At 44.3% G+C, this 16370-nt stretch overlaps 1 protein-coding gene across 3 annotated transcripts in view; it reads right to left on the bottom strand.

Moving 5' to 3' along the window:
• TOX2 (TOX high mobility group box family member 2) overlaps window positions 1-16370 on the bottom strand; it is a 286505-nt gene that overhangs the window by 211106 nt on the left and 59029 nt on the right. For all 3 annotated transcript variants that reach the window (XM_039248522.1, XM_039248525.1, XM_039248523.1), the window contains exons 2-3: window positions 6757-6840; window positions 3452-3656 (exon numbers count right to left, since the gene is read on the bottom strand). In XM_039248522.1, coding sequence (XP_039104453.1) covers window positions 3452-3656; window positions 6757-6809 — 258 coding nt within the window. In that variant the 5' untranslated portion in view covers window positions 6810-6840. The remainder of the gene's footprint in view (window positions 1-3451; window positions 3657-6756; window positions 6841-16370) is intronic.

Raw genomic sequence — 16370 nt, 5'->3', positions numbered from 1 at the left:
AGGTTAAAAGTGGGGGTGCCTGGGTGGCTCAGTCAGTTGGGCTTCCGACTTCGGCTCAGGTCATGACCTCACGGTTTGTGGGTTCGAGCCCTGCATTGGGCTCTGTGCTGACAGCCAGCTCAGAGCCTGGAGCCTTCTTCAGATTCTGTATTACCTTCTCTCTCTGACTGTCCCCTGCTCACACTCTCTCTCTCTCTCTCAGAAATAAATAAAAAATTAAAAAATTTTTTAATAAATAAAAAAAATTTTTAATGGTTAAAAGTGAAAATTTAGGATATATTTTGCCATAATAACAAAATAACATAAAATCTAATAGATGATATATAATTGGCATTTAAAAGCTTATAATAGAGGGGTGCCTGGGTGGCTTAGTCAGTTAAGTGTCTGACTTTGGCTCAGGTCATGATCTCATGGTTTGTGAGTTCGAGCCCCACATCAGATCCTTTGTCTCCCTCTCTCTCTGCCCCTCCCCCGGTCATGTACACTCTTCTCTCTCTCTCAAAAATAAACATTTATAAAATAGGGGCACCTGGGTGGCTCTATCGGTCAAGTGTCCAACTTCAACTCAGGTCATGATCTCACAGTTTGTGGGTTTGAGCCCCGTGTCAGGCTCTGTGCTGACAGCTAGCTCAGAGCCTGGAGCCTGTTTCAGATTCTGTATCTCCCTCTCTCTAACCCTCCTCTGTTCACACTGTCTCTCTCTCTCTCTCTCTCTCATAAATAAATTTTAAAAAAACATAAAAAATTTTTTAAAAAACACAGGGAAACAAAAAACACTTAAAAAAAAATAAATAAAAATAAAGCTGATATTAGAAATACATTGTCAAGGACAAAGTTATTTGTGTTGACATGTAATGGGAGTATTATTTTTAAGTGAATTAATATATATATTTTTTTTAATGTTTTATTTATTTCTAGGAGACAGAGAGACAGACAGCGTGAGCAGGGGAGGGTCAGAGAGAGAGGGAGTCACAGACTGAAACAGGCTCCAGGCTCTGAGCTGGCAGTCAGCACAGAGCCCGACGCGGGGCTCGAACCCACGAACCGCGAGATCATGACCTAAGCGAAAGTCGGACGCTTAACCGACTAAGCCACCCAGGCGCCCCCTAAGTGAATTAATATTTTTAAATGTCTGAGTTCTAATGTCTAATACAGCAAACAGCAGTAGACGCGACCCACAGGAACAAAAGTTCTTGGAGATTCTCAAAAAAAAAATTTTTTTTAATTTTTAAAAAAAAAAAAAATTTTTTTTTATGTTTTATTTATTTCTAGGAGAGAGAGAGAGACAGCGTGAGCAGGGGAGGGTCAGAGAGAGAGGGAGTCACAGACTGAAACAGGCTCCAGGCTCTGAGCTGGCAGTCAGCACAGAGCCCGACGCGGGGCTCGAACCCACGAACCGCGAGATCATGACCTAAGCGAAAGTCGGACGCTTAACCGACTAAGCCACCCAGGCGCCCCCTCAAAAAATTTTAAGAGTATAAATTGAAACCAAAAAGTTTGAGAATGTGTACATGATATTATTCTCGCTACTTTGCATAGGTTTTAAGTTTTCCATACTAAAAAAATGTATATTAAGCACCTAACTCTTGATTAGGGCTCGGGTCATAATCTCACAGTTTGTGAAATCAAGCCTGGCATCAGATTCTGTGCTGACGGTGCGGAACCTGCTTGGGATTCTCTCTCCCCCTCTCTGTCTCTGCCCCTCCTCCCCTGCTCATACTTCCAGGTGTACTCTCTCTCTCAAAATAAATAAGCATGTTCGTAAAAACCCAGTAATTGACTATTTTTCTTTCCTTCTTTGCTGTTTGGGCAAATTGTTTAACCTTGATGGGCCTCAGTATTCTCATCTGTCAAGGGGGTAGATAAGTCTAACGCATGATTCCATGAATCAAATCTAACCCCACACAGACACAAGGGCTGCTGCTGCCCCACTGTCTGCCCCTGAGCTTCTGTAGAGATCTGAGCCTCTCTGGCTTGAGGAAGAGGGAGTGTACTCTTGTGTTAATCAGATCCCATTAATTTTTCAAAGTAGACAACAGCCCACTTACTCATTTCCCATCGAGCCTCATCCATAATTGATCCTGCACTGCACTTATCCAAATAGACAGAGGAGGGGCACGTGGGGCTCTGGGAGGGTTTTCTGCTGATGAGCCTGTCCTCCGAATTAATGGCTCTAGTGAGAAGGCACTCACAGCCATGACCTGTTCTAACTAAAGGGGGCTGACGCCTTTCCTTTGATCAGGAATGACAAGGAAGAGAGGAAGATACTACTCCCTAAATGCTCTGAAGGCCTGAGATTACTCCTGTGTACAAAGCAGTTTGAGGGGAGTGGTCTAAGATAGCTGTGAACTCAGGTTCATAAAGACCTCAGCAAGTCTGGACCTCAAGCCCCTTTGATCATGGCCTCTACTTGAGGCCATATATCTCTGCCCCATCTTCCCTCTGGAATAAATGCCAACTGGATTGAAGATTGAAATGTTTTTTAGAAAGAATTAGTTAAAATGCTTAAAGACAACATAAAGTGAACATTTATCAGATGAGTAAAGTCTTTGTGACAAGAAAGAGAAAAGCAGTATCTGACATATGAAAGAGCAGGCCTGGCACTCACAGCTAGGTGCTGCAGGTTTCCTGCCGAACATCAACAATTTCATGGAGTATCAACGTCAGACAAGGCCACAAGCAAGATAAAAGCAAGACCACTCTGGAATCATCTCTAAACTGTACTCACTGGCCAGGAAGCTGTAACAAAGGACCACAAACTACATGGATGTGGATTAAATAACAGACAGTTAAGGTCTGGCAGTTCTGAGACTGGAAGCCTGTGATCAAGGTGTCCACAGGTGCAGGGGAAGGAGTGGTTCCAGGCCTCTCTCCTAACTTCTGGCGGTTCCTGGGCTTATGGCAACATAACTCCAGTCTCCACATGGTGCTCCTCCTGCATGTGCATCTCTGTCCACGTTTATAAAGACACCAGTCCTGTTGGTTTAGGGGCCCACGCTACCGGCCATTTCTAAATAAGGTCATATTCTAAGGTAGTGGGGGTTAGAACTTTAACATATAAACTTGAGGGGTAGACAATTCAACCCATAACCCATGAACTTGGACAAAAACAAGGACATTGTCCAAACCATAAAAATGATCAAACATCCCCTGTATGTGTTTCCTAGGGCTGCTGTAGTAAACTACTACAAGTTTAGTGGCTTAAAACAACAGAAATGTAGGGGCGCCTGGGTGGCTTAGTCACTTTCGCTTAGGTCATGATCTCGTGGTTCGTGGGTTCGGGCCCCGCGTCGGGGTCTGTGCTGACTGCCAGCTCAGAGCCTGGAGCCTATTTCAGAGTCTGTGTCTCCCTCTCTCTCTGACCCTCCCCTGCTCAAGCTGTCTCTCTCTCTCTCCTAGAAATAAAAAATAAAAATATTAAAAAAAAAAACAGAAATGTATCATATCTTACAATTCTGGAGGACGAAAGTCTGCAATCATTCTCACTGGGCCAAAACCAAGGTGTGGTCAGTGCGGTGCCCCCTCCAGAGGCTCTAGGAAAGAGCCTCTTGCAGATTATGGTGGCTGTTGGCATTCCTTGGGTTGTGGACACATCTCTCCAGCTTTCAATGCCAGCATCCTCAAATCTCTCAGCTCTATCTTCACATTGTCTTCTCCTGAGAAAGAGAGACAGACAGACAGATACAGAGAGCAGGTATGTGTGAACCTCTGCCTCTCTCTCTTTTTTTTAAGTTTATTCATTTTTGAGAGAACACACACACACACACACACACACACACACACACACCCCAAGTTGGGGAAGGGTGGGGAAGGAGAGAGAGAATCCCAAACAGGTTCTGCACTGTAAGTGCAGGGCCCGATATAGGGCTCAAAATCACAAATCATGAGATCATGACCTGAAACAAAGTCAGAGGCTTAACCAACTGACCCACCCTGGAGCCCCCTTGCTTCTTTTTTACATGGACATTTGTGATTATATTTAGGGCTCACCTGAATAATCCAGGATAATCTCCCCATCTCAAGATCCTTAACTTAATCATACCTGAGCAGACAAGTTTTCCATCTAAGGAAATATTGCAGGCTCCAGGGATTATGATCTGAAGACCGTGGCAGCCATTATTCAGACTACTCTACCCCCAGCCCCAGCTAATGAGGGTGACTGCTACTTCTTTATCCAGTATAGCTTTAATCTCACTTCATTCCTACCACTTTCTAAATAAGATTTATTAGAACATGCAATCATAGACTTGCCTTCACTTCCAGAAAGCATCCAATTCAGACAAAAGCCCTATTTCCATAAAACCTTCTCAAAACTGCTTGACCCAGGTGCAGATGCTCTAATAAGTCCTTTGTAATATCTCTGATGACTTGCCTCACGTTCACGGTTCTCCCATAATGTATGGTCTCTTTGTTGCAACGAGTCAATAAACCCAACTTTGTTCAACTACAGGCATATCCATGGTGGCATCTAGCTGGAGAAAAAAAGAGTAGCGTAAAAGCCATAAGAAGTGTCACGAAGAGGGGCGCCTGGGTGGCTTAGTCGGTTAAGCGTCCAACTTTCGCTTAGATCATGATCTTGCTGTTCATGGGTTTGAGCCCCGCGTTGGGCTCTGTGCTGACTGCCAGCTCGGAGCCTGGAGCCTGTTTCAATCTGTGACTCCTTCTCTCTCTGACCGTCCCCTGCTCATGCTGTCTCTCTCTCTCTCTCTCTCCTAGAAATAAATAAAACATTAAAAAAAAAAAAGTGTCATGAAGAAGAAAAGGCCTCTGTTTGTCTATGTAGGAGTGACATTATCAAAAAATGGCAGAATAAGAATCTCCAGAAACCCTTTCGACCATATAGGCAATAGGATCACTGGCAAAAATCATCAGAATCAACTGCTTTAGAATGTTAAAAATCAACCAAAAGTTGGCAGCAATCAGGGCTTGGGGTGTTTTTTCAAGAAAAATAATGAATCTTGGGGCATCTGGGTGGCTTAGTCGGTTAAGCGTCCGACTTTCGCTTAGGTCATGATCTCGCGGTTCGTGGGTTCGAGCCCCGCGTCGGGCTCTGTGCTGACTGCCAGCTCAGAGCCTGGAGCCTGTTTCAGTCTGTGACTCCCTCTCTCTCTGACCCTCCCCTGCTCACGCTGTCTCTCTCTCTTTCCTAGAAATAAGTAAAACATTTTTTAAAAATTAAAAAAAAAAAAAGAAAAATAATGAATCTTGATAAGAACATTGAGCTTCATGACATTTTAACTTGCCCTAGTTCCGGCCCCTACTCTCCAGCCCACAATAACCTTGAAAACTAACGACCCATAATCACTAGCAAATCACTGGGAAAACCAGCCCCCCAGCAGCCCAGCTGCCACTGATGGAGTCAGAACAGAGTGGAGCTTTTCAGAGCCCCAATGTCAGAGCAGCGTCACCACTCCATCTGTCTGGCAGTCCCCTGGAAAACCCCACTTGTAAGGCACATCCTTCTTTGACCTGGCTCAGACCTTGGCCAGTGTGAACAGTCTATTTTTCCCTCTCCTAGGAGCTTTTGTCAAAAACAGCGAGTAGCAATTATTTAACTAACATGTTAGCTGCCTGAAGGAAAAATAAGTTGGGGCAAAAAACATGCTAATAACCAAAACACTTAAAAGGAAAGCTGGAGAATAAGAATTCCATAGAAGGTTTGGAAAAGGAGGCCATGCGCACGCAGAAGGCTGTGCACACGCCTAGGGCTGTGTGCATGATCAGGAACAGTAGAAGGCCCTAAGCTAGCTCATCTATTTCCTAAGCTGGCTCAACTTGGGGCCCCCGGCGAGCAGGAAGTGGAGACTAAGTCAGTGCTATAGACGCTAGGCTGTGTGGTGAAAGCACTCCCCAATATACATACAGAACCCCTTGGCAAAGCCTGGGAGACTTTCTGGTTCCAGGGATTTAAGGAAATCTCTTTCCAATCAATGACTGACCACTAAGCTGAGAAGAGACTTCAGTGGCCACAAACAACAAAAAATATAGAAACTTTATAGGGTTAGCACGGGAGAGTCACTAAGCAAATAAAGAACAACAATAGTAACAGAAACAGCAAAAACAGCAAACGCTGGGAAGGAGGGACAATCTAATTTCCAGAGCTGTCACGTTACGTTATTTAGACCTAACACATGCAAATAAAAAAGAAAGTATGGCCCATACACACACACTCACAAAAACATCCATGCAAACAGTCCCTGAGGAAGCACAGGTGTTATACTTACTAGACAAAATCTTTTTTTTTTTTTTAAATGTTTTTATTTATTTCTAGGAGAGAGAGAGAGATAGCGTGAGCAGGGGAGGGTCAGAGAGAGAGGGAGTCACAGACTGAAACAGGCTCCAGGCTCTGAGCTGGCAGTCAGCACAGAGCCCGACGCGGGGCTCGAACCCACAAACCGCGAGATCATGACCTAAGCGAAAGTCGGACGTCTAACCGACTAAGCCACCCAGGCGCCCCTAGACAAAATCTTTAAATCAGCTTTTAAATATGTTCAAAAACCCAAAGAAATCACATCTAAAGCAGCGAAGGAGAAGACAGCAGACCAGGAGAGCCCACCTCCACACGCCCACAGAAACACTGACTTCATGACAGATGACTTCCCATATCTCCAGGGGGAAGATGAACACCCAGACCCATAAAGTCCAAAGAACCAAGAATAGGCTGAATATCAGAAAATCGTCTATGAGACGTATTAAAACCAAACTGTTCAAAGTCAAAGACAGAATTTTGAAAGCAGCGAGAGAAAAGCTACTCACCACATACAAGGGAGCCCCCACGAGACTGTGAGAGGATTTCCCAGCAAACCCATGAAGGTCAGGACAGAGGATACACTCAGAGTGCTGAAAGGGAAAAAACAAAACAGAACTGTCAACAAAGAATACTTTACCCAACAAAGCTGTCCTTCAGAAATGGAGAGAAAGAGACTTTCCCTCAGGAAACAAAAGCTGAGGGGGTTCATCACAACCAGACCTGTCTTAAGAGAAATGCTACAGGGAGTTCTTCACGCTGCAAGGTAGGAATAACATGTGGAACATGAAAACTAATGAACATAGAAAACTGGTGAAGATAAGCACACAGCAAAATTCAGAATACCCTAATTCTGTAATGGTGGGGCATAAATCATTTTTAATGCCAGCATAAAAGTTAAAAGACTCAAGTACTTAAAATAACTATAGCTAAATAATCTGCTCATTGGTACATATCATAAAAAGATGTAAATACTGACGTCGATCACAAAATGGGGCAAAGGGAGGAAAAGTGTGGAGCTTTTATATGTGATGGAAATTAAGTTATCAGCTTAAAATGAACTGTCATAACTAGAAGATGTTTTATGTGAGCCTCGTGGTAATCACAAAGAAGAAACCTGTAGTAGAAACACAAAAGATACAGAGAAAAGAATCAAAACATAACACTATAAAAAAGTCATCAAGTCACAAAGGAAGACAACCAGAGGAAGAAAGGAATTACAAAATAGGCAGAAAAGAGTTTTTTACATGGAAACAGTCTCTGTCTTTACCAACCAGCAATTATTTGTAAGTAAGTGGTTTAAATTACCCAATCAAAAGACAGACTGGATGAATGGGCAGTCAGGGGAGGCCTCTCTATGGAGGTGGCAGTGAAACAGAGTCCTAACTGAAGGAACGGAAGGTGCCAGGCAGCCTTCCTTGGGAAGAATGCTCCAGGCAGAGGGCAGAGCCAGTGCAGAGACCACTGGGAAAGAGCTTGCTGGGAAGGGACATGAGGCAGAACTATAGGCCATAGGGTCTGGAGAGCAGGAGAGGAAGGTGGAAGGGTCTCCTAAGACAAAGGAAGCTTCTGGGAACTTAATGGGGTATAAAGGGTGAAGGATTGATTGGTGCCATCATGGATTGGAGGGTAGAGGGTGCAGAACTGAGGAGGCCAGATCAGTGAGGAGGGGAGAGACAGAGGTGGATTTGTTTCTGGTGGGAGCTAGGAAAACAGTGAAGTGGGCATAGTGAAGAAATATTTTAGAGCCAGAGCTGATGAGATTTGCTAACACACTGAATGTATACCTCCTAGCAAGAATTTCTCTGTTCCTTTCAGAGGCTTCATTCTTCCCTAATCTATTTGTAGGGAGGGCAAATGAGGGCATTTTTAGAAAGTCATCAAGAGTGAGAGCTGAAGAGATGAGGTTAAAGCCTCCCCACCCCAAACGTGGACTCTCTCAATTGAAGCAGGACTCATCCCCAAATACAACCATGTGAGAATGTCCATGGCAGCTTACCCATGATATCCCCAAACTGGAAACAACCCACATGTGGCTCAGTAGTCGGGTGAACAAATAGACTGAGTGTATCCCTACTTCCCTACTATGGAATACTAGGCAACAGTGAAAAAGCAAAATGGGATACATCTCAAAAACATTATGTTTTGCAAAAAAAAAAAAAAAAAAAAAAGCCAAAGATGAGAGGAGTCCACTGATTTTGCTGATACAAATCTAGGCACTGGCACCCTTCATTAATTGGTAGTGACAGAAATCCCAACAGTGGTACCCCAAGGTGACAGTGGTTACCTTGGGGTGGGAGGTACAGATGGACTGGAAAGGGGATTTTCTGCAAAGCTGGAAATGTTCTAGATCTGTAAAAAAGTCACGGGCACCAGTGATAAAGCATGTAGAGAACATATGCCCCTGATTGGAAGGCATGCAAAGGGCCCTTCCCCCAAATTCCTAGCTCTGAGCAAATCATCACAGAAAGTCAAACGAAGGAACCATCCACAAAATAGCAGTATTCCTCAAAATTGTCAAGGCTGTGACAAGGAAACCATCACAGACTAGAGAGACCCGAAGAGATGCAGTATCCCGCATGGGATCCCGGAACGGCAAGAGGGCATTCATGAAGAAGGTGGGTGAAATCCATATCAGGTCTGGGGCTTTACTCATAGTAGTGCACCAATCCTGCCTTCTTAGTTGTGACAACTGTATTGTGATAGAATAGATGCTGACATTAGGGAAAACTCAGTGTAAAGTATTTAGGAATTCTGTACAATCTTCGCAGTTTTGTTCTGATTATAAAATCATCTAGAAATAAAAAGATTATTTTAAAAAAGTCATTGGGGGGCACCCGGGTGGCTCAACCAGTTAAGCATCCAACTGAATACTTAGATTTGTCATTTTACTGTGTAAATTAGCTCTTAATAAAATATTGGGGCGAGGTGGGGGAGGCGGTGAGGAGAGAAGCACATACCATGCTCCCTGACCCGGCCAGCACGGGACCCAGCTGCAGCCTTTGGGAGTCCAGCCAGCAACAGTGGTGACACAGGACTGGCTCCCAGGAAAGGGCTGCTAACTTGTCCTCCGACACCTCCTGCCTCTCCCCAACACAGGGCGGCAATGCACCAGCCACAATGGGCCTCTGAACATATTTTCAAAAATCTGTTTTCCTTCTTAAATGTTATTGTTAAAAATTCCAGTCCTGGGATGTGATACTGATCTCAGCATTCAGTGAGGGGGTGGCCGCTGAGGTCCCTCCTTCTCCAGTCACCCCCAGGAGTGGGCCCTGGGCCAGGTGTGGGGTGGCTTGCAGGAGGTGAAAGAAAAACCGCCAGCTCCAGTGAGGAGGCAGGTCAGGCCAAGTCTGCCCAAGAGAGCCATTAAAAGCATGGACGCCAGAGCCGGGCTGGGGGTCTGAATCCTAGCTCTCCCATTTACCAGCAGAATTCCTGTGGGCATGTTAGTTAACTCTTCAGCGCTCCAAACCTACAGCTGTGAAATAGAAATAATAATTCCTTACAGGGCCCTAAATTTCTTACATATTTATAAGGAGCCACCGCACCACTTCTCTCGCTCTCTAATCCTGGGGATTACATCCTGTGTTTCCTGACACTGGAGCTCCACCTCAGTATCTTCTACCCCGCAGCCCTGCTGTCTAAACTGGGAGACCCAATCCTATAGGATCAGGCCTTTCATTTCACCCACAAATACCTAGTGAGCCCTCTTCCATGTACTGGGGGTACATGCCACACAACAGTAAACCAGGACAGAATCTGGCCTCTGCTTACGGCTTAGATTTACCTCTCAGGTCCACCAGCACACTCTTTCCATATGGAAGGACTTTCCTTCCCCCACCTTTCATGCCTTGTGACTTTTTATTTTTTTAGTTTTATTTATTTTTGAGAGACAGAAAGAGAGAGAGAGAGAGAGAGCTCACATGCATGCATGAGTGAGGGAGGTGCAGAGAGAGAGAGAAGGAGACACAGAATCCAAAGCAGGCTCCAGGCTCTGAGCTGTAAGCACAGAGGCCAACGCAGGGCTCAAACCCACAAACCGTGAGATCATGACCTGAGCCGAAGTTGGATGCTTAACCGACTGAGCCACCCAGGTGCCCCACCTTGTGACTAACTTCTAAACATCCTTCAGATCACCCTAAACTGTTGCTTCCACCAGAAAGCACTCACTGACTCCCCTTGCCCGGCCCATGTCTCTCCTAACTTCCCCACTAACCAGGGACTCCTCACTTCTGATATATACACTGCTAAGTCATCTACAGAACCCAGCTCAAAGCCTGGCACCTGCAATCACTGAGCATCTGTTGAATGAATAAGTAAATGAATGAGTGAATGACCTGGGAGAATTAAGGAAGGCTTCATAGAGGAGGTGGCATTTCATTGGGTCTTAAAAGATGAGTGGAAGTTAACCAACAGAAGAGTGGGACAAGGGAAAGTCTAAGGGTGTTGTGAAGTCTTACACTTTCTGGGGTCCAAAGGGGAGGTGTCCGTCCAGGCTAAGATACAAATCTAAGATTTTAGGGCTTGATCTTATAAGCCAGGGGCTGCTAACCCAACAGAACAGAACATTCAAATTCCCTGGGACCCAACTTTTTAGACTCTAGTCCAGCCAATCTGGATCCCTCAGATTCAGGGACATCCAAGGTTAGGGACCCCTGCCAGGGCATCAGGCGGAAAGTCAGAAATTTCCAACCACTAAGGGACACAATCCCATCTTCAGATCTAACACTGTACAGGAAGTGAGGCCAGACAGAAGCCAGGAGTGAACAGGACAGGAGAAAGGGGAAAAAGTCAAGAGACCAGGGCTCCCACTGACTGTAGGACACGAGGAAAACAGTGTGGGTCAGTGATAAGGAAAGTGAGCTGTGGTTCCACTACTAGTGAAATAGGTGGAAAATCTGAGAAGTAGGTGTGATGTGGCACAACTCACCCCCCCCAACACACATACACAAAAACACATACACAAGCACACACACACTCTCAGCTTTCTTTGCTGAAGCCGGCTGTCCATCACGGTAGACTGCATACAGACACCTGCATGCTAAGTCTGGCTAACATCTCCAACCTTATAAAAATTTGCTTGCACACAACACTGCCAAGGTGAGGCCCGACACAGCACCAATTTCCACTGTATCAGTTTCCACAGAACGAGAAGACAAGTAGTGGCTTCTAGAAAGAGCTTCAGGCTCCAATGGTTTTGCCTTTTCTGAGAAGCAACTGCTGCTTTCATACACTGGGTGGGGGTGGGGGAGGTGGCACAGACAGACAGTGGCTATACTCTGGTTCATTATAACCAAGTCCTGATACAGAGAGGAGAAAAAAATACGGTTTGCACTATCTTCAAATATCACAGTGTTGTGACTTATAACAGCATCCACTGTATCTTGTTGCGTTACAACTGCCAAAAGGGGAAATAAAATTGAATTACCATGCTAATGTCTTCTCTTTTGGTGAAATCTGTGATTCAGGTACGTGGATATAAAATACATCATTAGTTGCTTTTAAGCTTGTCTTTAATGATGAAAAAACATTGCAGGGCATGAGGGGGAGACATAACTAAACTCACTCGCTGGCAGCACTGGAGCCTCTTGTAAACCGTAATGTGACAGTGCAGTTTCTTTTTTCCTCTGAGATGACAGTTAATTCCAGACCAGGAAGGCTGTCAAAAATGCTTAGTTCTGCTCCACTTGAGTTAATTACCGACCCTGGGGCAGGCTGCCCTCCACTCCTCTGCTAATGGGGCTGGGCTCCAGGTAAAAAATCCATTTGCAAGAATGTTTTCCTTGCTCCAGATCTAATTTATTGAATATCAAATATTTATGCCAATGCAATTAAAGTGACAACGTTGCTCTCCCTTCTCCCCTGCCCCCTAGTCGGAGGCAAGCCCAGGCTTGCTGACAGAATGCTTTATTCCATCAACACAGGGTAAAACTTCTGCTTGAGCTTCTAAAGCAAGAGCTTTGAAACCTCTTCAATTCATAAAGTCACCTGGGACTTCTACCTTTATCTTCTTTTGTAGGCAGCCACATGACAGGTTATAGAGCAATGGCTGAGAAGCTAGGGCTGGAGGTGAAGAGAAGAGAGACAAGCCTGACTGTGCCTTGAATTCCACCCAAATCCTCTGTGGTCCTCTGTGGCCCAGGCACCAGACTGGGCACTACAGTTGAGAGAGATGGAATAGACTCCATCCATATGCCCACCAGTCTCCCAGCTTGACAGAGGGACACCTTGGGGTATGTACAGAAGAGGTTCCAGAAACAGATCCTTTAGGGTCTTCGGTTTGGGGTCCTCAAGGCTTGAAGACCATCCGAGGCTCCGTCCCAACCAACTAGACCTAACTGCAAAAAGTTTCAGGTCCGGAAAAGCATATTCCACCTTTCCCAAGACTCTACTCACCCAGCAAGAAGGCCTTGGACTATCCAGACTCTGGAGCCTTGGGGCATTCCCTTTAGGGATGGTACCCAGCCCCCAATGTCATGTCACCCCCATAAGTCTCTTGTACCACAAAACACATGATTTGACATCTACCCCAAACAGAGGGGTGGCTGGTAAAAATAAGCAAGCCAACAGTCTAATGTGTGAAGGAAATGCATTTGGCTGAAGGAAGAAGGATTTTTCTTTTCTTCCCAGAAGCAAGGGAGCTCAGCAAAGCCCAGGCCAGCAGGTAATACTGTGTCTGTGGCATCTCTGACGTTGTGCTGTACCCTCTGGCTGGGACTTTTTTTAGGGACCTTGTTGTCTACACCCACCTTTACCTCCCCTTCCTGCAATGAAACAAAGACCTTTCCTTGGGTCTGAACTGGGTTTTGAAGGAGAAACAGGTATGAAGAAGGTAAACCACAAAGCTTAGTAGAGGGAACACAGGACTTTATGTTCAAAGAACTGAAAATAGATTGATTTTTATTTGACCCTGAATTGCAAGGGAGTGAGCCCTGGGACTATAAGCATCAAATGAGGTAATCTAAGCATGGTAGAAAATGTCAAGTCCTGGATAAATATGAATTACTCTCTACATCACAGAGGTATTGGGGAACCAAATGATGTTATATGCACACTTGTGTTACATAAATTGTAGTTGTTATAAGACATTTTGGAAGAAGATGGATTAAGCTTTAACCATGGAGATAAATCAGAAAAATATATATCTGTTAATATCTTTTGATCTTACCTTTTTAGAACTGTTCACAAACTGAGAAGTTTTATAAATTTCCTTTCTGTTCTCTTTTTCAGATGAACATACACTACCCAATTTTAATATTCACTGTTTAGATATTCTTGGCTTCCTGCCAATCTGACCACCATGCTTTAGTTTTGAGGCTTTGTGATCATTTTGTACTGCTAGACAGTTCTTCTTGAGTGTTAGGGGAAGAGACTTGGTACTGCTATCCCTGTCTAAGTCTTCTGTTACCACTCTATTCAAAGACATGATCATACCACCCCTCAACTGCTGCCACAATGTCTTAGCTGTCTACTACGTCCCCAGATTCCTCTCATTTCCAAATCATCTTCCCCTTGGCTGCTCAAATACTGATATCATTTTTACCTTTAAAAGTAACTACAGGGACGCTTGGGTGTCTCAGTCCATTAAGCAACCAACTCTTGATTTTGGCTCAGATCATGATCTCGTGGTTTGTGGGATTGAGCCCCAAGTTGGGCTCTGGGCTGACAGAGTTTAGGATTCTCTTTCTGCCCCTCCCTGCTTTCTCTAATAAATAAATATTTACAAAAAGAAAGGTAACTATAGAAGAACTTCTGCTATAGCCACAGTGATAAGACAAGAAAAAAAAAGAGGTAAAAACCATTGGGGAAGAAGAAGTTGACTTACCATTATTTACAGACGATGTAATTATAGATCAGAAAACAACAACAACAACAACAAAAAACATAGAAAGTGGCACCTGGGTGGCTCTGTCAGTTAAGCACCTGACTCCTGGTTTTGACTCAGATCATGATTTCATGGTTTGTGAGATTGAGCCCAGCATCAGGCTCTGCACTGACAGCATGAAGCCTGCTTGGGATTCTCTTTCTCCCTGTATCTCCACCCCTCCCCCACTCACATGCACACGTATGCACACATACACACTCTCTCTCCCTCAAAACAAATAAATAGACATTTTTTAAATCACAGATAATCTATTCAAATTAATGAAAAAAGTCAGTAAAGTGGTCAGATACAAAATAAATTTGTATGAAACAATTGTTTTATATACTAACAATAGCCAGGTAGAAATAGAATTTTAAAAATATGGTTCATGATGTATATCCAGCTACTTTGCTGACATCTTCATGAGAATGTATCATAGAAACTGCCATGCAAAAGTGAATTGTGGATCTTCCACTCAAATCTGCTCCTCCTCCAATGCTCAGCCCCAATAGGGGGTCTTCCCCTGCACAAGACAGAAACCTAGGACTCATGCTTGCCCTCTCCCTCTCTCATACGCCAATATGTAAATCTGTCACCAAACCCTGACAACCAATATTACCTTCTGTTTGCTTCTCTCCCACACCAACTGCCTTCATCACCTCTCACCTGAAAGACTGTAGTAGTTCCTTACTATTCTCTTTTGGCTTCCTTGTTCTCTCCAATCTGCTTCCACAAAGCAGACATAAGGGTCTTTTGAGATTTGAAGCTAAATCATACTACTCTGGTAACAACTCTTCACTAGCTTATAAACCCCATATCCTTACAATGGCTCACATAGCTTGGCTTCCCATGGTCCTCACTGACCCCTCTACCCACTCACTTCTTCATTCCCTGTGCCAAAGGTACACCATCTCCCTTTTGGTTTCTCAAATGCCCCCGGTCTCTTTCCCACCTCAGAGCCTTCACTTTCCAAATTCCCTGCTGGGAATAAGGATCAGTGATCTTCCTTCAAGAAGGTTGGGCAGAGACAGGGGACCTTAGTCCTTGTCAGAGATCTCCCTGACTCCTTGAGCCTCAGTTTTCCTGCCTACAACATGAGTTGGTTGAACTAGAGGTTCTCTCCAGTATTCTATGAGGTGAAGATTCAGTAAGAGGTGAAAGCAGTTGAATTGATGGAGAATAAGAATGGTAAGTGGGGAGAAGATAGAGAGGAAGCAGTCCTGGGGAAGAGAGCAGAGAAAGGAAAGCTAGAAAATAACAGGCAAGCACTTTCGGTATATTTAAAATATTAAATGCTGTCACTTTATTTTTATTAGAACAACTCAAGATTAAATTTTCACAGGATTTGGGATCATCATAATAATCTTGTCATGAAGAGAGGAAAAAGCTGGACAGCTTGTGGTATTTAAATATTAAATGCATGCACGATACTGAAAACTTTATTCCATTCCATGAAAATAATCTACAGTATCCAAAGCCAAGAAGACAAAAAACAACCTCAGTCATCCATGTAAACAACTTCTAGGTAGCCAAAGGAACGGCTGCTTCTGCTCCTGGCTTCCACAGAGACTTGAGATTGCCTACTCATTTCTCCTTCTCTCTTCCTAGCATAAGTGTGGTTTCATTCAGAAAAGCAATGTACCCTATTAAAACACTACATTTCCCCGCTTCCTTTGCCAAGAGGGGTGGCCACATAGCATCATCCGGCAAATGATATGTAAGAATAAATTACAGAGAAATGTTAAAGGCAGGGTGGACTCAGCTGTCATATGTCCTTTTTTATCCTTTGTTTTTTATCCTTTCTTCTTCCTTCTTCAACCATTTTGTGTTCTTGAGGTGTTCATATGGGACAGGCCAAGAGAATCAGAGACCTCTACTTCAATCCCGGCTCTACAACCTGTAAATTCTATGAACTTGGACAATTTATTTAACCTCTCTGAGTCTCACTCTGGTCTACCAAATGGGAGTCATAATGCCTCACATGTGATACTATTAGGACTGACTGAAATATTTTATCAAACACAGGTGCAGTGCTTTTTAAATTATATAGCTCTTAAAAAGTACTAGATTGTTTGCCTCCCTCCCTGTTTTGTGACAGGTTTCCTCCCCACCTAAATTTAAAATACTTCAGAAGTTAGGGACGCCTGGGTGGCTTAGTCGGTTAAGCGTCCGACTTTCGCTTAGGTCATGATCTCGCGGTTCGTGGGTTCGAGCCCTGCTTCGGGCTCTGTGCTGACTGCCAGCTCGGAGCCTGGAGCC

Source organism: Hyaena hyaena, unplaced genomic scaffold (genome assembly GCF_003009895.1).
Source record: "Hyaena hyaena isolate Hyena2069 unplaced genomic scaffold, ASM300989v1 scaffold_312, whole genome shotgun sequence".
Lineage (NCBI taxonomy): Eukaryota > Metazoa > Chordata > Mammalia > Carnivora > Hyaenidae > Hyaena > Hyaena hyaena.
Note: the sequence above shows the minus strand (reverse complement) of the source record. Positions and strands in the feature narration are given on the sequence as shown.